Here is a 26877-nt window from a genome sequence, read left to right as displayed (position 1 = left end):
TGTGTTTTATTCACATCATCACGTTGAAGATTTTGTGAAACCGGTGAAAATGTTCAAGATGGGCTTGCTAATATGACATAGGTGTTATATAGAATATTATTTCAAGTATTTATTATTATTTATAATTATTTATTTATTTGTCCAGCAAAGACTCGAAAAGAGCGCTATTTTCATCACGTCTTTCATTATTTCATTTCAGAGATTTTAAAGTTATTCTGCAACTTCTCAAAGAGATGTTATTTTGGACATAATAAAACGTGTTGAGCAACCTCTGAACAACACGTTTTTTTCTCCATTACAATGGAGGCATACTGTAAATATTATGAAATTATTATGAGCCATCTTTGAGTAAACTTCTAGTGTCGGGGCCAAATGAACTGGTTTTCGATCATCAAAATATGGTCACCCTATGAGAGCATCGTCGGGTTTTTAATGTTGTTTTTCTAGGGGTGTCATTAAAAATGGTGAAACATATGCCTTGGGTCTCCTTGCTTGTGTTGGTGCGCTCACTGGAGGCGCTGAGCCCCCGGATCCTTGAGCGCTGAGCTGGGAGCCTGGCTGGCTGGCTGGCAGTCCTGGTGCTGCCTGCGACCCGGTCCGCTCTCCTCCACACGACTCCCGGCTAGCAGCAGCAGCGCTAACAGCTCACAGCCGACTGCCGAGGCTGGCAGCCAGGGGCGACGAGGAGGCGGCGCACCGACCGATTGTACAGCGGCAAATACCGGCCAAAACAACCCAGAGTCGGGCGGAAACTCAGGAGTACACATTTTTCAAAACTCTTTTGTAATTTCCGACGGACGAGGAGTCTCCGCGGCGCTCACTCCGCGGCTGGAAGTTTCCGAGAGGAGCCGTGATGTGGTGACGCGACGCGAGGCTAACGCTAGCTGCTAACCTATCGGATAGATTAATCGCTTCGGCCGAGCTGCCCACTCGTATTTTGACATTTCTGTACACCCCCCGGTTGTTTCTTTCGATTGTGTCAGGCAACTTTTTTTCAGCTATTTTTATAATGTCAAGTTTTATATTGAATTAACACTCCTAGATCGATGTCGATGTCGGGTTTTATCCCAACCAAGGTAGCATTGAGAGTAGCCAGCATTAGCCGCCTAGCAGACTAGTAGCTTCCAGCGGCTGGGAAGAGACTGAAAACTGACTTCAAGCCAAAGAACTGTTTTAAATTAGTCAACGCTCGCCCGGCTACGACTGTTTCCGCGTCAGTCAGCATTTCCGTCAAACATCTGACCCCTTTTTAATTGTTACTTTGGTTTTTTTTGTACCTTTATTTTAAGAGATGACCGTTTGTTTTGAGGAACGCCGATAGTCACTTTACTTCGGAAGCCAGATATGCAATCATCGCATCACCACTTTACTTGATGCTAGCTTTGCTAACGCTGAGTTAGCCGGCCCCACTTGGAACGCTGCCTCGGCCGCTCACTTCCCCCCGGCTCGCTGTCCGAGGCCTTCAGGGAGTCGGCCTCTCGCCGTCAGCCTTATTTAAAAGCCTCCGGGGTCCGGATGGAAGGTGAGCGCCGTGAATGAATGACTGAAGGAAGTTTGTGAAGCTCGGCGAGTCAAGTCACGTAAAGAGAGAAACCCCATCCGTCGGAGGTCGTGGACCCGAGGACGGCTAGCTGGAACCACAGGACCAACGAGATTAGGAGCGATCGGCCAAGGTGAGCTCCGGAAACAACTGTGGTTTTACCTACAAGTGCTCGAGATGTGGGTTCCCCCGCCCCAACTCAGTGTGACCACTGTTAAAGTGGTCTGATGGTTGAGTGTGAAGTGATAGCGAACCCCAACCTCGGGACGACCGAAGGTCTGTCTTATTAAAGCGGCATTAACATTAACTTATTGTTCAGGTGCTTCTTTCAATCCTCTCTATCCACCTGAAAGCACACACACACACACACACACACACACACACACACACACACACACACACACACACACCCCTCAAAAGTGTGTTGTGTTTACTTGTTGTTGGTGGTGGACCCTCCATCTGTCCCAAGTCTACACACTAAGGAGTGGGTGACCTGGATACCGAGTGTGTTTATGTTGTGCATTGTGTCGCATTGACAAGGCACTGGTTCAGGCCGAGGCCGCTCCATTGGCCGGCGGTGTCCTGACTTACTCCTCAGGTCCTTGGGGGGGGGGGGGGGGGGGGGTGTCGGCTGAGGTCCTGGTGGAGGGGCACAGGAGAACCAGAGGAAGGTCCCATCCACCAGTGTTCTGCGGCTCAGTGTGTTTGTTCTCCTAGGTTGGTTAAATCCAGCTCACATGACGCTGGCGGTCCTTCTGCTGCTGCTAAGCTGCTCACCGTGCAGCTCCTGCTGCCATTACTAACACACTAACACACACACACACACACACACACACACACACAGTGTCAGGTCGTGTGCTCAACCAGTGATGCTAGCAACCGGGTTGGAGTGAAAAGCACCAAGACGGTTGAACTTTGAAACGTTCCTCTGTTTCACCTGTAAACTGTTGGAGGAGCTCAGCTCCGCCCCCTTAGTCCACATCACTTCTGGAATTGTGAAACCTTTAAAACGGGGCCATCTGTGCGCCGACTTCACCTTTTTTGTGCTTGTTGAGATGTTTTAATGTCAGACCCTTTCGCTCCATTGTTTCTCTCCTTCCCTTTTTGCAACCATCGTCTTCTGCTTCCCCGGTCGGCGTTTCCAAATCTGTACCGGAACCGAAAATATTGTTGATTTGTCACGAGTTATTGCTTAAAGCCACGAGCCACAGTAGAGATCCAAGATCCTCTGTAGATGTCCAAGCAGCAGCTCATTCGACCCTCTGTTTGCACCCCCCCCCCCCAACCTAGCTAAAACCAGTGCCGTGTTCGTCTGCGGAGATGTGGTGATTGGCCTGGGAGAAGTATAGCCGCCCCTTGTAACATCACACAGGGCTGATGACCGGGCTGTGACGTGTTGCACGTCGAGTGAGACGTGGATGACGGCAGGTGTCCTTTGTGCTTGCAGATGATGTGCGAGGTGATGCCCACCATCAGCGAGGCCGAGGGGCCCGGCGGCGGCGGCGGTCGCAGGGGCTCGGGGTCCCCGCTGCAGTCGGACTCCGAGGGCCACTTTGAGTCTCTGATGGTGTCCATGCTGGAGGAGCGGGACCGCCTCCTGGACACCCTGAGGGAGACGCAGGAGAACCTGGGCCTGACGCAGGGGAAGCTGCACGAGGTCAGCCACGAGCGGGACTCCCTGCAGAGGCAGCTCAACACGGCCCTACCTCAGGTGAGTCCTCAGCCGCCGGCCGGGGATGGAGCGCTCCCTGCGGGATGTTTTGCAGGGAGCCTGATTAACTAGATTCAGGGCCGGGTACCGAGCCGGAAAAAGCCCCCATCGATTAAATCATTCCTCTGTGCCAAATTCCAAAATCCAAGAAAGTGAATCTCAGCGTTTGCGAGTCAGTAATCGTTTGGCGTCAAGATCTAGACTGCCGGCGATGGATGGCGCAGCCTAAATGTATTTAAGGGTAAATAAACACGTAATCTGTTTAGTAAACTGGAATGTGTGGCGGCTGTCGGTGAGCTTGAGTCGGCGGTGGGCAGCCCGGCGACTGCCCCCGACTCCCTCCACCACTGCCAACTGGGTCAGCCAGTGCCGGTGCTTCGAGGCAGGAGGGAAGGGGGGGGTTTGGAGAAGGGAGGGAGGCGGAGGGAGGGGGAGCAGGAGGTGGATGAGGCTCCTCCCCCCTCTCTCCCAGTCTCCTCCCTCCTGGTGTGCGTACCCTCAGAGTGGAATGCACAAACATTCCAGAAGAGTTGCTTCACACGTCAGCAGAGGTGTGTGTGTGTGTGTGTGTGTGTGTGTGTGTGTGTGTGTGTGTGTGTGTGTGTGTGTGTGTGTGTGTGTGTGTGTGTGTGAAGAGAGAGAGAGACTCACTCCCAGCTCTAATGTGAACACACACACACTTCTTTAGCAGTGTAGTTTGTGAGTGTGTGACAGCAGTGTGTTACTCTATGAGACGTGTCAGGCCACTGTCCGGACACACACACACACCAAGCCCCTTGGTAGCCCCTAGGTGGCGCTAACCTGACGCGCCGTCAGTGGTGCCGGGTGTGACCATTGCTGTGTCTCAATTCAGGGTCTGCACCCTTCAGACCGAGTGTCCTCCGTCTGAAGGAAGCGTTCTTCGAGTACCCAGCTTAGAAGGACGGACCAAACCCCGCCTCCCCGGTAACCACCCGGGACAGTCTAGCCTTCGGCGTATTTCCTCGTTTCGTCACCGCCGTTCCCTCCAGCTGGCCAACCCCGGAAGTGACGTTTTTATAGCATCAAGCTAACCATTGGTTCGCCATCTAACAATGCCGTTGGATGATCAAATAAATAAAATCCTACGTTAAAAACTGGATACTTTATGTGAAACTTCAATACTTAAATTTATATGTTGTGTCTTTACCAGTACATGCTGCTAATTTCAGCTGACTTCCCAGGATCCCACGATGCTTTGCAGCAGCACGCAAAGCATCATGGGATACACAAGTATGCGAAGGATAGTAGCGGTGCATCCTTGGAATCGGCTAAAACGAGTGCGTATTTCCGAGTACGCATTTTGAGCGTCCTAAGCACCCTTGGGAATTGGGACAAGCCTTGGGATGCAACTTCCTTTCAAAATGCGCACTTCAAGGACGCAGGCCCTGAATTGAGACACAGCACAGGACAGGAAGTGACTGCAGTCCACTTCCTGTTAGCGCCCCCAGCGTGACCTGAACGTCCCTCTTGCTGTGGGGCGCCCCCTGTGGGTGTATGTTGAAATGACATCGCTGTTGTGAAGGCCTCTTTAAACTTCCTAAACTCCCCCCCCCCCCTTAAAAGGGTGCCGAGTCCACCAGTGTAGGCATGAGTGCAGGTGAGGCCGTGCGCTGCTCACGCGGTCCGGCGTGGAGTGGAGCTGCTGCTGCTGCTACTGCTGCTGCACACCGCTGCAGCCTGCACCCAGTCAGACCAGCTCCACTCGTGCGTGCGTGCGTGCGTGCGTGCACTGAGAAGGATCCTTTGTGTGTCGTAATTAGTTTTTGCGCTGCGGGTTGTCGTCCCCGGCGAGCAGGTGTCATCCGCCAGGTGTCGTGTTTCAGGAGCAGGCCAGTTTGCCTGGTGTCGCCTCACACACACACACACACACACACACACACACACCTGCGTGCGGCTCAGACTGATGCTACGCACTGGATAAAGCTGCTTCAGCCTTGTTAATGTGTCTCCAGTAATTAGCCCGGCCGCTTTGCGCCCTGTGGATGCTCTGGCCCGTCCCTGGAAAGCCAGTTTGTTGTACTGTCCCTTTAATGGGATGGCACATATATTCCTGCCAGCCGCTCTCCACTACTCGGGCTTAACACCGGCCCACCAGCTGAGCCGCCGTCGACTTCGCCTCACCTGCCGGAGGCGGGGGGGGACCGAGCACCGACACAGGAAGGAGTCACGGCCGAGACTGAAGTCGCTAAAGGAGACCGTCGGCAGAAACCATCGTCCACGCTTGCACCGTCCAATCAGCACACAGACTGGCCGCTCGTCTTTTTGAATAAAGCAGCTCTGTTGTCGTGAACGCAGCGCCGAGGCCACAGCGCCGCCACACACGCACACACGCAAACTGTGATTATCTCCGGACCTGCCTCCCCGGGCCTCTCATAGGCCGGCGGGGATGTCGGTCGCGGGCCAATCGGAGGCTGCCGCCGACGCCCCACAATCTGAGCCCGGACGCGCCGAAGCCGGAGGAGGGAGAGGCGGTTGTGGCGGCGGGCGAAGGGAGAGGAGTTCCAGCGAGAGACACACACACACACACACACACACACACACACACACACACACACACACACACACACACACACACACTCATCTCTGGGTGCCTGCTCCACTTTTCACCAGGCAGAAGATCAGGACGGTGCATTCTTTAGGTCCAACCATGCGTGTAATCCATAACTGTGTGTGTGTGCGCGCGTGCGCTGAAAGGACAGGCCAGGCCTGGTGTGTGTGTGTGTGTGTGTGTGTGTGTGTGTGTGTGTGTGTGTGTGTGTGTGTGTGTGTGTGTGTGTGTGTGTGTGTGTGTGTGTGTGTGAACCCTCTGACTTGGCCTGCCGCTGGAGACGAGAGCAGAATGACCCTGGCCGAGGAGGAGGAGGAGCCTCCACTCTGCCAGCTTTGACCTTCGGAAGGAGAGGCAGCTTTGCTAATGTCACCAGAGATGGTTCTCATGGCGTGGTCCAGTCTTCTTCAGGGCTGCAACTAACAATTATTTTTGTTGTGGACCAATCTGTCGATTGTTTTTTCCATTAGTCGATCAGTCACGACCATCTTTTTTTTTTTTTTTTTTTACACCACTTGTTTTGGACCTGTTTAACCTCACTTGCCTAAATCGTCACACCTGTGTTATGCTGTTGTGCTCTGACAGCAAACGTTTTGAAACAAATGTGTCAAAAATAATGACACACAAAGCTTTTTATCTGTGACATAGTTGTCACAATGTAAAATATCATAGGTGTAATAATTCAAGACTTAAATTTTATATGCAATGTTTATCACAGTTCAATACCTTAGACTGACTTAAATATCGATTTAATTAATGCCATAGTCTTTCAATTCGGTAGAGACCTCTGTATTGACAGGGGCTGAAATTCACTAATTACCGCCATAAAGTAGCTTTGACCTAAATTGAATCAATGAACAAATGAGAAAAAATATCTACGAAATTTCTACCCTCGACGCTATTTGTCAACTCCTCTCTGCGGCGCGTGGTGACACAGCGACTCCGGGGAGTCGGCGTTCAAGGTGTTGGCGCATCGCCGCAGTGCTAGCCTGGAATGCTAGCTGAGCTTCACACAGTTTGCACCTAGCGTGATCCGCGGCTTCATTTCCTATGAAATATAGAGCCTTTTCAGAGGAGAAGCCGTTCTTCTTCTCTGCTTTTTGCAGGAAGTAAACAATGAGCGACACTGCCACCCTCAGCGCTCGGTACTGCACTGCAGGTACAAATGAGCACGTGGGATTGTGTCATTCAGCATTTTACAATGACAACAACACGGCGTGTCGCTTCAATTTTCGCGTCGACGAATTCATGTTGTCGACGGAATCGATTACAACACCAGTGTTGCCCTGTGTGTTGGAAACAACACACAGTGCTGCGAGCGTAGCAAATGCACACGCAAGACAAAACCTCCCAGTCGCCGCTTCTTCTGTGGTTTCTTTCAACCCAACATGCAGGCCAGATGTCGGAGCGTAGATCTTCCAGGAGATCTGCTTCTTCCTTTGGAACGCCGGCGGGGTGCTTCCTCCTCCTCCTCCTCCTCCTCCTCATCCTCCATCCTCGGCGAGCTGCAGCGCTGATGTTTGTCCTTCCGTTCCCGCAGGAGTTTGCCGCTCTGACCAAGGAGCTGAACATTTGTCGGGAGCAGATGCTGGAGAAGGAGGAGGAGATCGCGGAGCTGAAGGCCGAGAGGAACAACACGCGGGTGGGTCTGTCTGTCTGTCTGTCTGTGACTCCACCTCTCGGAACCGTGTAGCACAGCCACACCTGAACCCGAACACGCCAGCTCGGGCTTCTGCTGACCTCTGTGCGCGCCCCTGTGTGCAGCTGCTGCTGGAACACCTGGAGTGCCTGGTGTCTCGCCACGAGCGCAGCCTGAGGATGACGGTGGTCAAGCGGCAGGCGCAGTCGCCAGCAGGGGTCTCCAGCGAGGTGGAGGTCCTGAAAGCTCTCAAGTCACTTTTTGAACACCACAAGGCCCTCGACGAGAAGGTACTGCTGTCTCTCTCTCTCTCTCTCTCCCTCTCTCTGTCTCTCTCTCTCTCTCTCTCTCTCTCTCCCCCTCTCTGTCTGTCTCTCTCTCTCTGTCTCTCTCCCTCTCTCTCTCTCTCTCCTTAACCAGCTGACTTTGCTCTCCTTCCTGCTGCAGGTGCGGGAGCGACTCCGTGTTGCCCTGGAGCGATGCAGCGCTTTGGAGGAGCAGCTCACCATGTCGCACAAAGAGGTGCAGGCCTGAGCGTGCACGCACACACACACACACACACACACACACACACACACACACACACACACACACACACACACACACACTTGTGAACACGCCTGTGGTCTGCACCGGCTCTGCGGCCTGAGGGTCAGGAACGGTGGTGGGTGTGGCCGACATGCAAACCATTTGTTGTTGTTCCAGGAACACACACACACACACACACACACACACACACTCACACTCACACACACAAACATGCAAATAATACATTCAGCTCACAAACGTCAAGACGTTCAATCATTTATCGTCTGCCACGCCGTCCTCACACTCGGCACAAGGTGGAAACCCTTGCGTTTGATTCGCTCGCTGACACCGGGGGGGGAGCTCAGAGCTCCGAGTGCAAGTCGGACACTCTCGGGTCACATGGTGCAGTGGGGGGGGCTCCTCTGTCCTGCCGAGTGGATGGGATTAGGATTGACAAAAGGCCCAGAGGAGGCTGCCGCACCAGTGTCCTAGATTTCCTCACCGCCTCACACTTGCAGCCCTTCTTTGTCCTCGAAACACACGCACACACACACACACACACCACTTGCCTCAATCAGGAAGCTTCCCTGGAGGCAATGAAGGAACTCTCTGCTGGTGTTTCCTTCCGTCTGATAGTCGCACTGTGGAGGAGCTCTGACACTGCGACCAGAGTGGTTTCCCTTTGAACTCTGGCTTAAAGCTGCAACTCCACCCTGCCTCTGTCCTCGCACACACACAACACACACACACGCACGCACACACACACACACACACACACTCTGCTGGCTGCTGACGCGCTGCCGTTGTGTGCAGTTGCTGTACTTCAGGGAGCAGAGCAGCCAGAAGAGGGGGCAGGCGGACGGAACCAGCGAGGTCAACCACAACAGCTCAGAGAACGCCGCCAGCACCAATGGCACGGTGAGCCCGCCCACCCGCCAGCGTGACGGCGCCCCCTCTGGCCAGAGGGAGAAACCGAGCAGTTGAGACGTCAAACAATCGGCTGTTTCACCTGCGCGTGTGTCTGTCCCTCGCCATCCTGCAGAGGTCCTCCGACGGCTCCCTGAGTCAGGAGGAGGAGGCGGGGCCTGTGTTTGGCAAGGTCGGCGAGCTGCAGGAGGTGGTGGACCGACAGACCGCCGACCTGGGCCAGATGAAGGAGCGCATGGCCGTCATGGTGTCGCGCATCGGCGAGCTGGAGGAGGACCTGGACACGGCGAGGAAGGACCTCATCAAGTCCGAGGACGTCAACACCCGACTGGGGCGGGACCTGAGAGAGGTGAGCGGGGCGGGTGGCGGCCGGATGCCGTGTGTGTGTGTGTGTGTGTGTGTGTGTGTGTGTGTGTGTGTGTGTGTGTGTGTGTGTGTGTGTGTGTGTGTGTGTGTGTGTGTGTGTGTGTGTGTGTGTGTGTGTGATTCCAGCTTTAACATGAACACACACACTTCTTTGGCGGTGTAGCTTTGGAGGTTGTGTGTGCGTGCGAGACTGCATTGTGTTTCTCTATGAGACGAGTCGCACATCAAGGACTGTCCCTCGGAAACCCCCTTGGTGGCACTAGCTCAACAGCCGTCAGTGGTGCTGGGTGCGACCAGTGGGGTAACCGCAACGGACATGAAGCGACTGCCGTCCACTTCCTGTTAGCCCCCCAGCGTGACCTGAAGGTTGTGCGCTGCTGTGGAGCGCCCTCTGTGGCTGTAGGTTGAAACGTGTGTGTGTGTGTGTGTGTGTGTGTGTGTGTGTGTGTGTGTGTGTGTGTGTGTGTGTGTTCCGTGGTCAGTCCATGGCTCAGAAGGAGGACATGGAGGAGAGGATCACCACGCTGGAGAAGCGCTACCTGGCCGCCCAGCGGGAAGCCACCTCGGTGCACGACCTCAACGACAAGCTGGAGAACGAGGTGGCCAACAAGGAGTCCCTCTTCAGACAGGTGCGTCCGGCCTGCCGTTCACCGCCCTGCCAGCGGGAGGCGCCCGCCGTTGCGTTTCCGCCGCTGACCTTTGGCCCGACCTTTTTTGCCAGACGGAGGACAAGAACCGACAGCTGCAGGAGAAGCTGGAGCTGGCCGAGCAGAAGCTGCAGCAGACCATCCGCAAGGCGGAGACGCTGCCCGAGGTGGAGGCGGAGCTGGCCCAGAGAGTCGCCGCCCTCACCAAGGTAGGGGCGCACCTGAGGCGAGAGGTCACGCAGCGTCGGCCGAGCCCCCGGCCCGTTCGTTTCAGTCGAGTTGCTCACCCGGCGTACGCGCCGGAAACAGTTTTTGACTTTCGAACTGTGTGGCTCCCATAGAGCGCGCGCACTTCACACCATGCTGCTGTAACGCCCCTGATACATCAGGACGCATGGGCCAATCAGAGCGAGCCGAGACACAGCAGCACCTACGATGGCACGCTCGGAATAAACTCTGTTCTGGTGATTTTCTGGCCTTGATGTATTTTTTGAAAGACTGAAACACCGTGATTGAAAAATGTGCAATAGAAAGATTTGCTGTGAACCGCGTTTCGGGTCACAGTTGTCTTCTCAGCCATTTTACACACATTTATTTTTCTATTGTGGTCTATGGAAGAATGCTTTTTGGCAATTTCCGTAGACCGCCAATGGCGTTTTTTTGTTGCAGTACCTCGAGTGGCCACTGGAGAAGAAAAACAGTGCACCGCCATATTGCCAGTCCAGTATCCAGTTCTTATAATAATACATCCATGATGTCGGCTCTGACCGCTGGTTGTCGGCTCCCCCCTCTTCTCTGATTGGCTCTTTCTGAAACATTGTGGGCGGCACAAGGGGGGCGAAATCTGAATTTTGGCCTAGAGCCCCCCCCCCCCCCCCTTCAAAACATCCTGTATTCCTGTCGGTCGTGAAACATGAAGCCTGTCCTCTGCTCTCTCACCTGCTGCGCCTCCCGCCGCACCGACGTCACACCCGCAGTGTGTCCCGTGCGGCTCTAGAGGCCTCTACGCTCACAAGAAGGTAGACCCGTGTCGCAGTCAGGGGCGCCGCCGCCGGGCTGAACTCAACCCCGCCCGCTCGCTCCCTGGAGCTGAGGCCTGGTTCAGGATCAGCCCGGACACGCCTCTGCAAACTGTGTTCGTTGCCTATCGTGCTGCTGCCGCTGCCGCTGCCCTGTGGTCCACAACTTCCTGTTGCCGTGGCAGCAAACAGGAAGTGCTGTCTTAGCCGTAGCCGTAGCCCATAGGAGTGGTAGACGCTGCGACGCTCTGGACGCCAGAGGCTCGACAGCAGGCCTGATTAAACCCCCCCCCGCCCCCTGCAGCTTCAGCCGCATGACCTCTGACCTCCACAGTGGGGCCAAAATTTCAAACTTGGACAAAATCGTGAGCCAACATTGATATTTACTGAAGAGAATCTTCCTACTGATAGAACAGTGAACCATTTTATATGGACCCAAACAAGTTTTGCTTCAACCTGAATATGGAACAAGCAAAGCTTAATACAATGCAATAAAGAACTTCATATTGGTCATATGCAAAATCCAATTTCAATAAGATGAATATAAATATATAAAAATAATAATGTAATATTCATATAATAATAAAATTTAATGCCTGTTTTTTTATTTGCAGCCTTCCCATTTAAATGTCAGTAACCTTTTTCCACGGGCTGATACTAAATTTAAAAATAGAATAACATTAAACCCATTTTCATCCTCCAATGAACATCCTGTCCTGATCGAGCACAGCATTCTAGCGGCTACATGTGCTGTGTAATACCGGCGGCCAGCCCCTAGTTGTGATTTTGTATTGCCTCGCGGGCCAAATGTGGGCTTTTTGACTCCTATGTGACCTTGAACGACCTTCAGCTCTGACCCCGCCTCCTTCTTCTCACGCTCAGGCCGAGGAGCGTCACGGCAACGTGGAGGAGAGGCTGAGGCAGCTGGAGGCCCAGCTGGAGGAGAAGAACCAGGAGCTTCTGAGGGTGAGGAGGACGAGGGTGGCGCTCACGGGGTCCCTCCCCCCACACACACACACACACACACACACACACACACACACACACACACACACACACCACCACCACCGGTGTGTCTTTGCCTCCCTAATGTCGTTGTGTCGCCGGTCGTAGGCGCGGCAGCGGGAGAAGATGAACGAGGAGCACAACAGGCGTCTGTCTGAGACGGTGGACAAACTCCTGTCCGAGTCCAACGAGAGGCTCCAGCTGCACCTCAAGGAGAGGATGTCGGCGCTGGAGGACAAGGTGTGTGCCACGCAGCCGCTCCCCAGGGGCCCCAGCCTCACACGGAGTCCTCCTCGGTAGTCATCTTCTCTCTCTCTCTCTCTCTCTCTCTCTCTCTCTCTCTCTCTCTCTCCCTCTCTCTCTCTCTCTCTGTCCGTCCGTCCGTCCGTCCGTCCTCAGAACGCCCTGATCCGAGAGCTGGACCACACCAAGAAGCTGATCGAGGAGTCCCACCACGAGAAGGTTTGTGACCGCCTCGGTCTCGCGCGTCACTCTTCCTGCCGTCGCGCCGGCTGACGGCGGGCTTTGCGTGCGCTGTGTCGCCCCCTGCAGGAGCAGCTCCTCATCCAGATGGAGACTATGAGGGCGGAGTCGGAGCAAGGCAGGAGCAGGACCAACTCCCTGCTGCTCGGGTGAGTGATGGTCGCTGCCCTCGCCCCCCCCCACACCCCCCACACCCCCCTTGACCGTCTGGTCTTGACCCGCCTGCGTCTCCATGTCGCTGCAGTCGCTCCCAGCTGGGCAGCACTCCGGACTTCAGGTACCCGGTGTCGGCCTCCTCCATGGTGGACTGCAACTCGGACCACTACGGCAGCGCTCTGGTGCTGAGGCGTCCTCAGAAAGGGAGAACGGTGGCGCTGCGGGACGAGCCCAACAAGGTGTGTGTGTGTGTGTGTGTGTGTGTGTGTGTGTGTGTGTGTGTGTGTGTGTGTGTGTGTGTGTGTGTGTGTGTGTGTGTGTGTGTGTGTGTGTGTGTGGCTGCACAAGCCTGGAATAAATGAGAATCACAATATGTTTTTTTTGTTTTTGTTTTTGTTTCCAATTGAGATCACGATTGTCTCACCAACTCATTTGTTTTTCTTTCACAACTAATATTTATTATCATAATAATGTGTCCACAATAATCTTGTCCGTAACTAAAGAGCAGAACATAAAATTATAATCATGCTTCGTGCAAGATCGGCACATCAGCTCTGGTCTTCAAAAGGAACAGTCGTGACTGCAACATCTGACAGTGAAAAAGAACACAATAAACATCAGACTCTTTGAACAGGAGGACCAGAGAGGTGGACGTGCTTCCTAGAAGCAGAAGAAAGCATTGTCTTTGTTCATTGTTCATTGTTTTTTGTTTTTTTTCTTTCTAAGAACACAAGTCAACATTTTCAGGCTTTAGCGAGTCTTTGTAGCTCCGTCAAAATGTTGCTCTGTGGTGACGTTTGAAGTGGTTGTGTAGATTTCCAGCGTTTCCTTGCGGCGCTGCGATTCAGCCAAAATGCTGGTTTGCGTGTAGCGTTCTTTTGACCTTTGACCTCCTTTTTGCCTGAAAATCTTCCAGCTGTGATCGCTTCCTCGGTACGAAGACAGTGGGTTTCATTTTGTTCTCGCTGTGAACTGACGCCTTCTCTTCTAAATTTACTTTGTTTGTAGATCAGTAACAATAATAATAATAATGATAATGATAATAATAATAATAATGATTTCTTTTTTTATATATATATATATATTTTTTTTTTAAAGTGCTTTACAGTGCATAAATACATGAGAGTAGTGCAACATTTCAAAAGTGCTACTAAGATGAAACAGAGAATCTGGATGGCAGCAAAATATCTAAGAGATAAAACACAACTAAAGAGTGTAAAGCAACATCAAAGAGGAAAAAAATACACAAAGAGCTAAGAAAAAAAAAAAAAAGGCACAACTTCAACTAGAATTTAAGGCACATCTTGAACCGTGAGTGGAGACAGGATACAAACTACAAGGAGTTGCAAACAGTCTGAAAAAGTGGGTTTTCAGTCCTTTCTTTCTTTTCGGTGCTTCTCACCCATTGGCTGTTTTTCCTACCCGTCGCCCGATTCGCTGTTCTGCATCCCGTGGTGCGTTGTTGCGTTGTCATTTGGCAGCGCTTATTTTATCGCAGTTGATGCCCCAAATGAGAAAAAGAATTGACAGAATCATCTGCAGTTACAAAATGAGGTCGCTGCAAGCGTGAATCCAGATTGCGATTGTTTTTTATTTATTTATTTTTACGCTTGATCGTGCAAGCCCTTGTGTGTTTGTGCGTGCGTGCATGTGTGGGCGTGGTGACCCTGCTTGTTGTGTCGTGGCTGTGGTTGCTTCCTTCCCTCCGGGGATGTTTTTCACGCCTCTCTCCCTTCTTGTCTCTCTCTGCTCGGCTTCTCCGCGGACGTCAGCGACACGTAAGTTCGAGCCGAGACGCTGATAGTCTGTCTCCACGCGCCCCCCCCCATCACTTCTTCCTCCTCCACCGCCCATCTCTACAATTCCTCTTCGTCTTCCTCCTCCTCCACCACCTCGCTCTCTCTCTCTCTAACTCTGCCTCTGTGTGTGTGTGTGTGTGTGTGTGTGTGTGTGTGTGTGTGTGTGTGTGTGTGTGTGTGTGTGTGTGTGTGTGTGTGTGTGTGTGTGTGTGTGTGTGTGTGTGTGCGCCCTGCTGCAGGTGCAGACGCTGAACGAGCAGGAGTGGGAGCGCATGCAGCAGGCCAACGTGCTGGCCAACGTGGCGCAGGCCTTCGAGAGCGACATGGACGCGTCGGACCTGGACGAGGACCGGGAGACCATCTTCAGCTCCGTGGACCTGCTGTCCCCCGGCGGCCAGGCCGACGCTCAGACGCTGGCGCTGATGCTGCAGGAGCAGCTGGACGCCATCAACAACGAGATCCGGTCAGTTCAGGGGTCGCCGCCTCTTCTGCGCCTCTGCAGTGGCGGGGGGGGGGGGGCAATATTTTTTTGCAACGGCCCACATGACAGACCTGCATGGGGGGGGGAGAGGCGGAGCTAACGTGTCAGTCAGCAAAGTTTCGTTTGGGGGGGGTGGGGTGGGGTTTGATGTATGACTGGCTTCACACGGGCCGGACAGAGACACGCAGCGGGCCGGATGTGGCCCGCGGGCCGTAGTTTGCCCACGCCTGACCTCATAATATGGAAATACATTTAAGCCATTTTTATGTTAAGCCATTTTTATGAACCCGTTTACAAGGAGAGGACTTTTAATAAAAAAATAAATTAAAAAAACGAGTGTGTTAAGAAAAGCATTTGAAAAAAATGTCTCCAAAAATCTCTGCATGTACACAGAAATGCTGGAAAGAACTTAGGCCAGGCCCTAGGTGGCGCTGTGGTTTTACTCCCTGAAAGCGGAAGAAGAAGAAGACCTGGAGCCCCGTGTATTTAGAGAAGTAGCTCGCAAAGAACGCACACAAAAAGACGGTGTGGATAGACGACAAAGTTGAACCTCTGCTTCGAGTTACTTGCTTACAATCTCCGCCAGCTTTACGTCGTATCCACAAAGGTTTTTGCGCCAACGATATGCAGCCGCAAAAACGCCCAGAAATGCGGCACCCGACGAGTCAGAAGCGCAAATTGCGCTCCTGTAACCGATGTGCTGCCGTGTTCCCCCGCAGGATGATCCAGGAGGAGAAGGAGAGCACGGCCATCCGGGCCGAGGAGATCGAGTGCCGGGTGGGCGGCAGCGAGGATCTCGGCGGCCGCTTCCGCTCCATGAGCTCCATCCCGCCCTCGCTGTGCGCCGGCTCCCCCCCAGGCTCTGGGAGCTCCACCCCCAGGCGCGTCCCCCGCAGTCCCAACAGGGAGCTGGAGCGCATGGGCGTGATGACCCTGGTGAGCCCCCACAGCAGTGGCAATTACATTCAAAACGCATGGTATTCGGTGCTCCAATGGCATGAGGGATGAAGGAGTTAAATAGAAGATATTATGGTTTGCCTTTTTGGTACTTTGCGTCGTCTTGCCAGAGGGAAGCAGTTCAAACTCCCCATTGGGTGGATGAGAGAGACAGTTACTACAACTGAACCGTCTCTTCCCTATGATTTGTGAGGCGAGGTTCACTGTTCTCTGCAGCTTGCTCCTTCCTTTTACGTTCAGATTACCATGCCCGCATCGCCGTGTTAGATTCTCTCCATCAGCTTCTTGTAATCTGTTTCCATAACACGCTTGCTCACTCCAAAGGAGTTGAGCTTGCTTAGTAGTTGGGATTACTTACCTGCCCGTCCAGCCGGGTGCAGCCAGCCTCCCCTCCCCCACCTCCTCCCTCTCCACCTCTTCCTCCTGCTGCTGCTCCCGCCGCTGCCGCTCCTCCTCAGCGACAGTTGATAGCGACGATAACGTAAACCTGCTCCTCACCAGCTCAATTTCCTCTTCCTGTTTTCCTTTTTCCTTTTTTTTTTTCCTTTCTGTAGCCGCCTGGTCTCTTCCCTGCCGTGGCCTCCGTGCCAGTCGAGGAGAGGAAATGGGCGATTAGCCCTTTTTCCCTCCTGAGGGCAGCAGAAACTCCCAGAATTGTTTCATCGAGCCAGTTAATTTGCTCGGTTAATTCCAGAGACGGCAGGAATTTAATAGACAGTGTGGAAAATCTGAGCGGTGGTTTAGATCCACTGCAGGCTAACCACTTCTTCTTTGTTGGATTCTGTTTGTGCTGTGTTTCTTCTTTTCCGCTAACACTGCCGAAAAAAAAAAACTGTTCCGATGGCCGGTCGGTGTTCAGTACGTTTTTTTTTTAAACGATGAAAACACAGCTGACGCACTGGTGTGTGTGTGTGTGTGTGTGTGTGTGTGTGTGTGTGTGTGTGTGTGTGTGTGTGTGTGTGTGTGTGTGTGTGTGTGTGTGTGGACACTAATCGCTTGTCTCTCTGCTCTCTCTCTTTTCCTCTGCTGCGCTTCAGCCTAGTGACCTGCGCAAGCATCGCAGGAAGGTAAAACAGAGCTCCGCCCCCTCCGGACTCTGACTACTTCCTGACTCAATTACAAACATTTCCATCCGTCTGTGACCCAAAGGCTCATTTTTGCTCGGGGTTGGATCTGAGGGGAGCAGTGCACTCTCTTGCCATGTGGGAGCAGCGGAGCCGCCCTGGCTACTTCCTGGGTTTAGATCCAATGGCCGTATGAAAAGGATGGGCGGAATTTCCACTTTCAAAAAGGGGGGGTTAAAAACCTGCATTCTGTTGTCTGGCCAGCAGGGGCCGCCAGAATTGGTTGCAAAAAGATTTAAAAAAATTGTGGGCTGTCAATTTGGGGGAGGAGGAGCCCTAAATTCCCACCGTTACAAACTGGTTGCAGTGTTTCTATTGGTCCATCGAAAAATGTAGCCAATAGGCTCTAATGCCCACTTTGTCTGATTTGGTCTAAATTCTCAGCTAAATTGTCGGCTAGGCCAGTCGGTGAGCAGTGATTGGGCACACGCTCCAATCACTGCTCACCTCCTGGTCCCACCCACACACCGAGATGCAGAACCCTCTCCTGGGTTTTCTAAATGGACCCGAAGCTCCAGGTGGCACCGCCGACCGTGGAACCAAGCTCTAGGCTTCAGGACCAGTGAGTGGAGGCACCCTGGCTCCTCCCCTTTCTATGCACACTCAGTGGGTCAGACCAGTGGAAACACTTCCACCTTTTTTGATTGGCTAAAACGGCGTTTCTCAACTGGTGGGTCGCAAAGCTGTTTTGATTGGGTCGTTGCATTGAGGGCAGTTTTTTGGGTTTTTTTTCTTTTCAAAGGGATTTTAATATTTGTATATATATTTATAGAGAAAATGTTGGCTATTTATTTTATAGGACATGCAATTCTATTCAGTAATATTTAATATACATAAATATATTCACTGGACATGATAGAAAGTGAGCTAGCGCTTTTATTTTTGTGGAATAAATTTGGGTCACAACTTCATGATATGAAAAGATTTGTGGGTCCTGAGACTCCACCAGTTGAGAACCACCGGGCTAAAAGTCCGGCGCTGGGAGCGAAAAAAAATAAGCCTTCGGGTCTCCACAGACCAAAGAAACGCAGAGAGGTGTTTGCTGTTTGCTGTTTGCTGCCGACTCCAACGTACAATGTACACCGACCCCGCTGCCGTGTTCCCCCGTCTCTCGCTCGGCCTCACCGTCCCCCTGTCGCCCCCTGCAGTCCGCTCAGGACGACAAGGCCACGGTCCACTGCGAGACGTCCCCGCCCAACACGCCTCGCTCCATGCGCCTGAACAGGGACGCCGGCCACGCCGCCAGCCACGAAGACATCAGAGACATCAGAGGGTAAGACGGTCTTCGCGGCGTCCGTCCGTCCGTCCGTCCGTCCGTCCGCCCGCCCAGCGCGGCCGTGTCTCACCTTTGCCGCCCCTCTCCGCCAGTCTGTCCGGCCTGCAGGACGGCCAGGGCAGCAACCCCAGCAGCAGCAACAGCAGCCAGGACTCGCTCAACAAGGCGGCCAAGAAGAAGAGCATCAAGTCCTCCATCGGACGCCTCTTTGGCAAGAAGGAGAAGGGACGAGCCGGCGTCCCCGGCAAGGACTCGCCGAGCCAGGGTTAGAACACGCACCCGGTCCCCCTCCGGTATCCTGCCTTGGCTGATAGCACCTGCCGCTAACAACGCACACAGTCATCCGCCAAGCACACCGGGGTTCTTGGGATATTTTCCCGATTGTGACTGTTGGGTTGTCGCAGCTCTGGTTTCACACGCAGCTTCTCTGTTCTCAGCTGGAACGCCGGAAGCCGAGAGTTCCCCTAAAGACGGTCTGGGCGTGGGCACCCTGGGGGGCCCGGCAGACAAGAACAGGAAGCTGCAAAAGAAGTAAGTGCCCCCCCCCCCGTCCCCCACCTCCCCCATAGGTGCACCGAGCTCGGCGCCACCACTAGCCCCCCCCCCCCCCCCCATCATCATCATCATCATCTTCTCACCCTGCTCTGCCACTTCACGCTGCCACATTGAGGCACTCTGATTGGTTTATTCTTCATTTGGCTCCTCCTCATTCTCTCTCTTTTGTTTTGCCCACCTCCCCCACCTGTTTCGTCACCCCCCCTCCACCCCCCACCCATCCACCAAAATCCACATGTAGTCCCAAGACGGGGTAAGTTGGTTCACGTTACCTCCTCTTGCTCTCCGGCTAAATCCCGAGGAAACGGCGCCCCCTGTCTGCGGCCCTCACGGCTTCACTAACGAGAGTGTGTGTGTGTGTGTGTGCGCGCGTGCGCGTGTGTGTGTTTGCTTGCTGTCCGAGTGTGTCTTTCTCCTGGCAGCATGATCTTCTGTCCCCAAAGAGCCCGAGGACAATTTAACCTGATATTAAAAAAAAAACAAACGCCCGTGCATTTTGACCGAAGCTCGTCTCTTATCCTGGCTGTAGTTCCACCTTGTAGTCCACCAGAGCCCTGGCCTGCACCACCTGCGATGCCGCCCCCTCCACCGGCCCCCATGCGATCGTTTCAACGGCGGCGCACAGAATTCAAATAGCCACTGCTCGGATCTCAGTGGGCGGGGCTTCATCGCTCCCAGGGTTGAGGGGTGGGGGGGTGGGGGGGTGGGGGCTTGGTGACGGACGGCGTGTGTGGTTTTCATGTTTTGGGATCGAGGTGGACCGCGACCCCTGCTGGTCACACCTGCAGCGTTGCGTGGACGACCTGCATCTTGGTGTGTTTCCTCTCAGACTGCTGCATGTCAGCTGGTGTGTGTGTGTGTGTGTGTGTGCGCGTGTGCGCAGAGGGTAAGACTAGCGTTCGTCAGCTGGTACATGTATAACACTATGTGTGTGTGTGTGTGTGTGTGTGTGTGTGTGTGTGTGTGTGTGTGTGTGTGTGTCAGGCATGAACTACTGGAGGAGGCTCGCAGGCAGGGTCTGCCTTTTGCCCAGTGGGACGGACCCACCGTGGTGGTGTGGCTGGAGGTAACACACACACACACACACACCTCAGAAAACCAGTCAATTTGGTGAAAACCAATCAACCCGGCAACCTGGGTCACCTCACCCTCTCTCTCTCTTTCTCTCCCTCTCTCCCCCGCCGCCCCCTGGTGGCCAGCTGTGGGTGGGCATGCCAGCCTGGTACGTGGCGGCGTGCCGCGCCAACGTGAAGAGCGGCGCCATCATGTCGGCGCTGTCGGACACGGAGATCCAGCGGGAGATCGGCATCAGCAACCCGCTGCACCGGCTGAAGCTCCGCCTTGCCATCCAGGAAATCATGTCGCTCACCAGCCCCTCGGCCCCGCCCACCTCCAGAACGGTAGCACCGACGCACGCACACACACACACACACACACACACACACACACACACACACGATGGTGACCGACCAACTTTACCGCGGCTTCAGCTGCACCTGCGACTCGGCTGTTTGTGTCCTCACTAACAGAAGCCCCTCTGGACTCCAGCACTGATCACCACCAGTGGCACCAGTGGCACCAGTACTAACACACCTTTTGCTTCTTCTTCTTCTTTCTGTCGCTCTTCTCTGCACGCCGCTGTCTGTGGTCTTGGGGCGGGGGTGGGGTCAATGATCAGAGCACAGGAAACGTTTGGCTCACACACGAAGAGATGGAGAGTTTGGCAGCCACGCCCCCCACGGTCAGTCCACCCCCCCTCACCCCACCCAGCCCCTCCACCCGTCACCGCGTAGCTCTCTGAGTGTGTGTGTGTGTGTGGTTCCTGGTAGCTGGTACCTATCCTTTCTGTGTGAACTTCCACCTTCCACTGTGTTTTCACATTAGCTTTGCAGTTTGTTTTATGTAGTTTTTTTGTAGTTTTAGGACGTGCTGATGCACGAACGTAAACGTGTTCACGCTGCGATTTCAATGTCACTTGGTGTGTTTCCATGAAATATCAAGCAAATTAAAAAAAAAAAAAAATCAATGAACTCATAAACATTTGGAAGACTGGCTTCAAGAATGGGGAAAAGGGAAACGCTGGTGTCGTGTTCACACTGAGTTGGTTTGATGCGAAGTTACGAGGTTGCGCGTAGCCTCATCAGCATGCGTCACAAACAGAGGTGGGAAGTAACACAGTACAAATACTTTGTCAATGTACTTAGGTCGATTTTTCAGGTATCTGTACTTCAGTATGTCTTTTCCTGACGACTTTTTACTTTTACTCCCTCCATTTATAGACCAATATCTGTACTTTCTACTTATTATATTTAAAAAAAAACACACATTTTTACTTCAGTTCTTATCAGAACCTGCACTTTCTTGCTTTTACTTGAATATAGGAGTTCAATGAGTACTTTCACATTTTTGCTCCTGCTGAAAGTATTTTTTTTTTTTACACAAATACCCCCACTTTTACTCAAGTATAGAATGTGAATACTGGTCACTAGCGCCCTCTGTGGTGGTACATGGTATTATTAGATCCCACAAATCAATCCCATAGCTTCATGTTCCTGAGACTGGAGACACAGCAGTGACCGTGTGATGGCAGCTGGTGCTGATGCTAGTGGCCGACTTCTCCCTGCTCCGTCTTCTGTCTTTGTTTGTGTCCATCATCTGTGATCAGCCTCCCCTCCCCTGTAGTGTGACTTCCTGCATGGTGTTCCTGCATCATCATTTCATTTTTTTTGGTATTTTTTTAACTTTGAAATGTTGCACACGAAGTGGCTCTCCACGCCGCCGCCGCCGCCTCACTAACCTCTGTCTTCTCTCACCATGCTCACGCTAACCGTGCTAACACCAGGATGATGACGAGGGCAGCTGGGCCCAGGTTGGCACCTAAACACCTTCACGCCTCGCACTCCCTCACCCTCACAACACAAACACACACACACACACACACACACGTCCAGATGCCCTTCGACCGGCAGCTGCTCACTGCTGTTTTACGCCAAGCCGACCACGTGACCTGCGTGATCTGTCGCTCTCGCTCTCTGTCTGGCTCCACTTTGTGGCCGTGCTGTGAAGTGCAGCGTGATGGCGCTGGCTCAGAAATACCCGAAGCCTTGCCGACAGGCGGAGCAGGCGGAGCAGACGGCGCTTGCTGCGTCCAGGTGCTTCTGGTGACACACCCACATTTCGAGGGTTAAACTCAGGGTTAGGTCTCGCCTGGTTTTAGGGGTTTGTTTTAATCTTCAGTCAGGCTCTGTAGTCGGACGTGTCTCCGAGAACAGCGTCAACTTCCACAAACTCCCAACCGCGGCCTTGAAGAAGACTCCTCCCCGCGTGTTCACTGTGTCGTGTGGGACTCCTAATATCATGCAAAGTGCATTCACAGGAGTACGTGGCAGCCTGTGTGTGAGCGCCCCCTTGTGGCTCCCCCCTCCCTCCCCGCTGCCACGCTAACATCATCTCCTGTGCGACGGCAGACGCTGGCCTACGGCGACATGAACCACGAGTGGATCGGCAACGAGTGGCTGCCCGCCCTGGGCCTGCCGCAGTACCGCTCCTACTTCATGGAGTCGCTGGTGGACGCCCGCATGCTGGACCACCTGACCAAGAAGGACCTGAGGGGCCAGCTGAAGATGGTGGACAGCTTCCACAGGTAATGGGCGGGATATGCGCACGCACCGCCGCCGCCGCCACCACCACCACCACCACCACCCGATGGCTCCCACCGGAGCTCACACGAGCTCTCGTGTTGTTGTGTGTGCGACAGGAACAGCTTCCAGTGTGGAGTCATGTGTCTGAGGAGGCTCAACTACGACAGGATGGAGCTGGAGAGGAGGAGGGACGCCGTCCAGATGGATCTGCAAGGTGCCCCCGGAGGTTCCTTTCCACGCTGTGTTGTGTGTTGTTTAGGGCTGTCAGTCGATGAAAGTTTTTCGTCGCAATTAATCGCACGAGTGTCCTGAGTTAACTCGCGATTAATCGCAAATTAATTACAAATGTTTTACCCTGCACTATATGTAACTTAACAAGATATTTATTGTGTTTCTTAAACTCTCGGGAAAATTGGAGAGGACAATAGTAGGTCCATTGTGGAAATATAAAATTTTTATTTTCATTGGAGCATTCCAAAACGATTATGGTCTTAAATTGTGTGTTTGTTTGTTTGTTTGTCTCTCGATACTAGACACTGACAAATATAATATACACAAATATGATCGCATTTGTGAATCGCGTTGTTAACATGTTAATCAACTTGTTAATTAGAATGTTAACTTCGACAGCCCAAGTGTTTTTTTGGTGTTTTTTTTTGTTTTGTTTTGTTTTTTTAACCTGTGTGTGTTTGTGTGTGTTTGCTGCGTCCCCAGATGTGATAGTGTGGAGCAACGAGCGCGTGGTCACCTGGGTGCAGGCCATCGGGCTGAAGGAGTACAGCGGCAACCTGTGCGAGAGCGGCGTGCACGGAGCGCTGCTCGCCCTGGACGACGCCTTCGACCACAACGCCCTGGCGCTGCTGCTGCAGATCCCCACGCAGAACACGCAGGTACCCATGCACGCGCACGGGCACGCAACGACCACACGCACACACACGGGGGCGTCACTGAGCACTCTGGTTTGCCTCCGTCAGGCCCGGGCCACTCTGGAGCGGGAGTACAACAGTCTGCTCGCCATCGCCACCGACAGGAGAGTGGAAGAGGTGACGCATCTCATCGCACACGCAACACACAGATCAGTCCCCCCCCGACCCCTCGTCTTCTCACCTACTTCATCCCGGCCTCCGCATGCAGGATGATGATAAGAACTTCCGCCGCGCTCCTTCGTGGAGGAAGAAGTTCCGGCCCAAAGACGTGAGGGGCGGATCCCTGGGCGCGTCCGACACGCTGCCCGCCAACTTCCGTGTCGGCGGCGGCGGTGCGGCGTCGCCCTCCATGCAGCCAAAGAGGAGCCCTATGGACGGTGAGCTGTGTGTGTGTGTGTGTGTGTGTGTGTGTGTGTGTGTGTGTGTGTGTGTGTGTGTGTGTGTGTGTGTGTGTGTGTGTGTGTGTGTGTGTGTGTGTGTGTGTGTGTGCGTGCGTGCGATGGCTGCGAGCTAACTCTGCTCTGAACGGCTTCACGCCCTCCAACTAACGGCACGTCTCTGCATGTTGGCTTCTTCTTCTTCTTCTTCTTCTTCTTTGTCTTGGTCTGTCGTCACGGGGCAAATGGCAGGGAGTCAGTCTATACAGAGACTGGACGCCGCCGCCGTCAGGACATACTCCTGCTAACACACACTCACAACGGTAAGACGACGTGTGCACGCACACACTCCTCCTGGAGATCAACAAAGTATCTATGTATCTATCTATCTATCCATCTATCTATCTATCCGTCTATCTATCTATCTATCTATCTATCTATCTATCCGTCTATCTATCTATCTATCTATCCGTCTATCTGTCTATCTATCCGTCTATCTGTCTATCCGTCTATCTATCTATCTGTCTATCCGTCTATCTATCTATCTGTCTATCTATCTATCCGTCTATCTGTCTATCTATCTATCTATCCGTCTATCTATCTATCTATCTATCTATCTATCTATCCGTCTATCTATCTATCTATCTATCTGTCTATCTATCTATCTATCCGTCTATCTGTCTGTCTGTCATATCTGTCTGTCTATCTCAGAGGTGTCAAACTCTGGCACGCAGGTCAAATTTGGCCCGCTGCTATTATACAGCACATGTACCGCTACATATATAAATCCCAGAATGCTCTCCTGGTATTTTGGTGTCAATCAGGACAAGACGTTCATTGAAGGATATTATTATGACTTTTGTTGTTGTTTTATTTTTAAACGTATTAATAGCCCGTTGAAAAAGCTTACTGTTGAAATTACATTTTTATTTGAGTTTTTTTTTTCATTTGAAATTCGATTTTGCATGTGTGCTATATGAAGATATTTATTGTATAGTATTCAGCTTTGCTATGTTCCATATTCAGTGTTGAAGCAAAACTCGTCTGGGTCCATATGAAAAGGTTCGCTGTTCCGTCTGGAGGAAGATTTCTTTTTCAATAAATATCAATATTGGCCGGCGACTCTGTCCGAGTTTGAAATGTTGGTCCCACTGCGTGCTTGAGTTTGACAGCCCTGCTCTACACACACTGCTCTTCTTCTTCTGCTCCTCTTCTTCAGCTGTTAACGCACGTCATCCGCCTCTCCTCCCTCCCTCCCTCCCTCTCCTCTTCTCCTCTGCCCTGTCCCCTTGTCTCTGCTTCTGCACCCTCCTCCTTCTACGACGCCCCTCCCCTGCCCCACGGCGTCACTCACCTCCCCCACCCCCTCCCCCCTCTCAGTTTATCCTCATTATTTCTATAGGTAGCCGCTGGTCCGAGGACGAAGGCGAGTTCCCGGCGTTCAAGACCAGGATGCTGAACTGAAGCTTGCCGCTCGCTCCCGGAGGGGGAAACCTTGTGACTCCTCCCACCTTTTCATGTATTGCTGTGGAGCAATGGGGCGTTTTAATTGGCCCGTAGAGCGACCGTGTAACCCTCTCTCTGCCTCCGACTGACTCGGCTCTTTCTAACTGAGTGTTTCGATGTCTGAGTTTGTATATTTCTACATCTCGTTGTTTTTATAATCCTGATTGTGTTGATGACCGGATGTACGTTTTGTTTTTATCTTTTGTTTTTGTTTTTTTTCCACCTTTTTCATTTTAATTCTAATCACTGCGTTCTCTATCTTTTTACTTGTGATATAACTTAATTCATATCCTCTGTGTCTTTTAGCGGATGTCATTTTTTTCGTTTGTTTTTGTCCTTTTTTTTATGTACGTGTACTTCCTGCGACGTCGGCGCGAGCGGCGATCAGGCGGCTGCGAGAGCTTTCGCGAGCCGTCCGTCCGTCCGTCCGTCCGTCATCGAGATAAGCTGCCATGCGGTGGCGTCGTCGCACATCGTTCGCATATCGTTCGCATATCGTTTCTCCCCCCCGCCCCCCGTTAAACTCTCGTAAACGCATCATCATGTCTTCGAACCAAAACGATTCTGAAGAATTAAAGCCATAAAGCCGTAGCTGAACCCCGACACAGAGGGCTTCTCGCCACGCTTAACAGGAGTCCCCGCATGTCCGTGACCACGCCTGCTGCATCCGGTGCGCCCCGCCCCCTCCTCCCTCCCTCTCTCTCTCTCGCTGCTGCACGCCAGACCGGAAATCTGCTGACGGGAGGCTGCAGCAGGTGCGATGGACCAACTCCACCGAGGCCTCGGCGTCTCCTCCGACGCCGTGTGACGTGTTCAGACGGAGCCTCCCTCTCCTTCATACGACCTTCACCTTCCTCCTCCTCCTCGGATTGTAGCGCAGCTCCTCCCACCTCAAAAACGGGCTCTGCCGCCAGCAGCGTCGCCGGCTCGCGACAGGAACCAAAGAGTTTTTGCGCCGATCTGCCGCTGGGTTCCAGGTTCACGTAGAAAAGCTTTCCTCCCTCTCCCGGTTGTTGGTGATTTTAGATGTCTTTTTTATGCACAAATCATTTCCTGTTCCTCCGGTTCCACTTTCCCTTCGACGATCCTCTTGTAACAATGATGTACAGTCTGAGTACTTATAAACTATTTTTATCACAATATTATTTATTGCTTACTTTCAATAAAATACTGAAACTTATTTTCCACTGCAGATACGACAGAGGGCGTGTGTGTGTCCGTTTGTCAAGGCTGCGTTCAGGCGCTGTTTTCTCATGTGTGTTTAAAACAGGGGTGGGCAAACTTTTTGACTGGAGGGCCACGATAGGCTCTAAACTTTGGCAGAGGGCCTGGAGCAGATGGATGGAGGGTTTTGGTGACCCACCTCATAGGAGAAATGTCAATTGAAAAGGAACAAAAGCGTTAAAACAAAATGTGTCTTTGAAGCCCCAAGGTATTTAGCTCTTTATTGAATTTGCACTTAAACCAATTAATTAAATTGATGAAATTCAGATGTTTTATTACTTACTATTAATAGAAATGTTTTCAAGTTGAGCGGGCTGGATTAAAAAGCTAAGGCCATGCCAGGTTTAAAATCTTAACGTAAAATTCTAAATTCACAGATTTACGAACTTGAATCTGTGAATGAAACAGAGCAGTTCACACA

At 52.6% G+C, this 26877-nt stretch overlaps 1 protein-coding gene across 16 annotated transcripts; it reads left to right on the top strand.

Annotated features, from left to right (window-relative positions):
* Window positions 1-538: 538 nt before the first annotated feature.
* On the top strand, window positions 539-26431 carry ppfia1 (PTPRF interacting protein alpha 1). 16 transcript variants are annotated; one of them, XM_076016613.1, is made up of 32 exons: window positions 540-1673; window positions 2988-3251; window positions 7361-7462; window positions 7585-7749; window positions 7907-7981; window positions 8801-8905; window positions 9030-9263; window positions 9763-9909; window positions 10002-10136; window positions 11829-11912; window positions 12060-12191; window positions 12351-12413; window positions 12504-12583; window positions 12679-12835; window positions 14629-14852; window positions 15590-15806; window positions 16865-16894; window positions 18100-18224; window positions 18320-18492; window positions 18665-18758; window positions 19024-19035; window positions 19767-19848; window positions 19982-20182; window positions 20461-20523; window positions 21625-21651; window positions 22250-22425; window positions 22540-22637; window positions 23138-23313; window positions 23398-23466; window positions 23558-23726; window positions 23979-24049; window positions 25129-26431. In XM_076016613.1, exons 2-31 carry the CDS (start codon window positions 2988-2990, stop codon window positions 24032-24034), a joined length of 3735 nt encoding a protein of 1244 aa, XP_075872728.1. In that variant the 5' UTR covers window positions 540-1673; the 3' UTR covers window positions 24035-24049; window positions 25129-26431. The 16 variants fall into 16 exon arrangements, with proteins under 16 accessions (XP_075873211.1, XP_075872728.1, XP_075872806.1 ...); XM_076016691.1 differs by having other exon boundaries at window positions 25107-26431; XM_076017096.1 differs by lacking the exon at window positions 23979-24049 and having other exon boundaries at window positions 539-1673; window positions 25107-26431.
* The last annotated feature ends 446 nt before the right edge of the window (window positions 26432-26877 follow it).

Source organism: Nelusetta ayraudi, unplaced genomic scaffold (genome assembly GCF_046127955.1).
Source record: "Nelusetta ayraudi isolate G7.1 ecotype Tasmania unplaced genomic scaffold, CSIRO-AGI_Nayr_v1 ptg000002l, whole genome shotgun sequence".
Classification (NCBI taxonomy): domain Eukaryota; kingdom Metazoa; phylum Chordata; class Actinopteri; order Tetraodontiformes; family Monacanthidae; genus Nelusetta; species Nelusetta ayraudi.
This window is presented reverse-complemented; position numbering and strand designations above follow the sequence as displayed.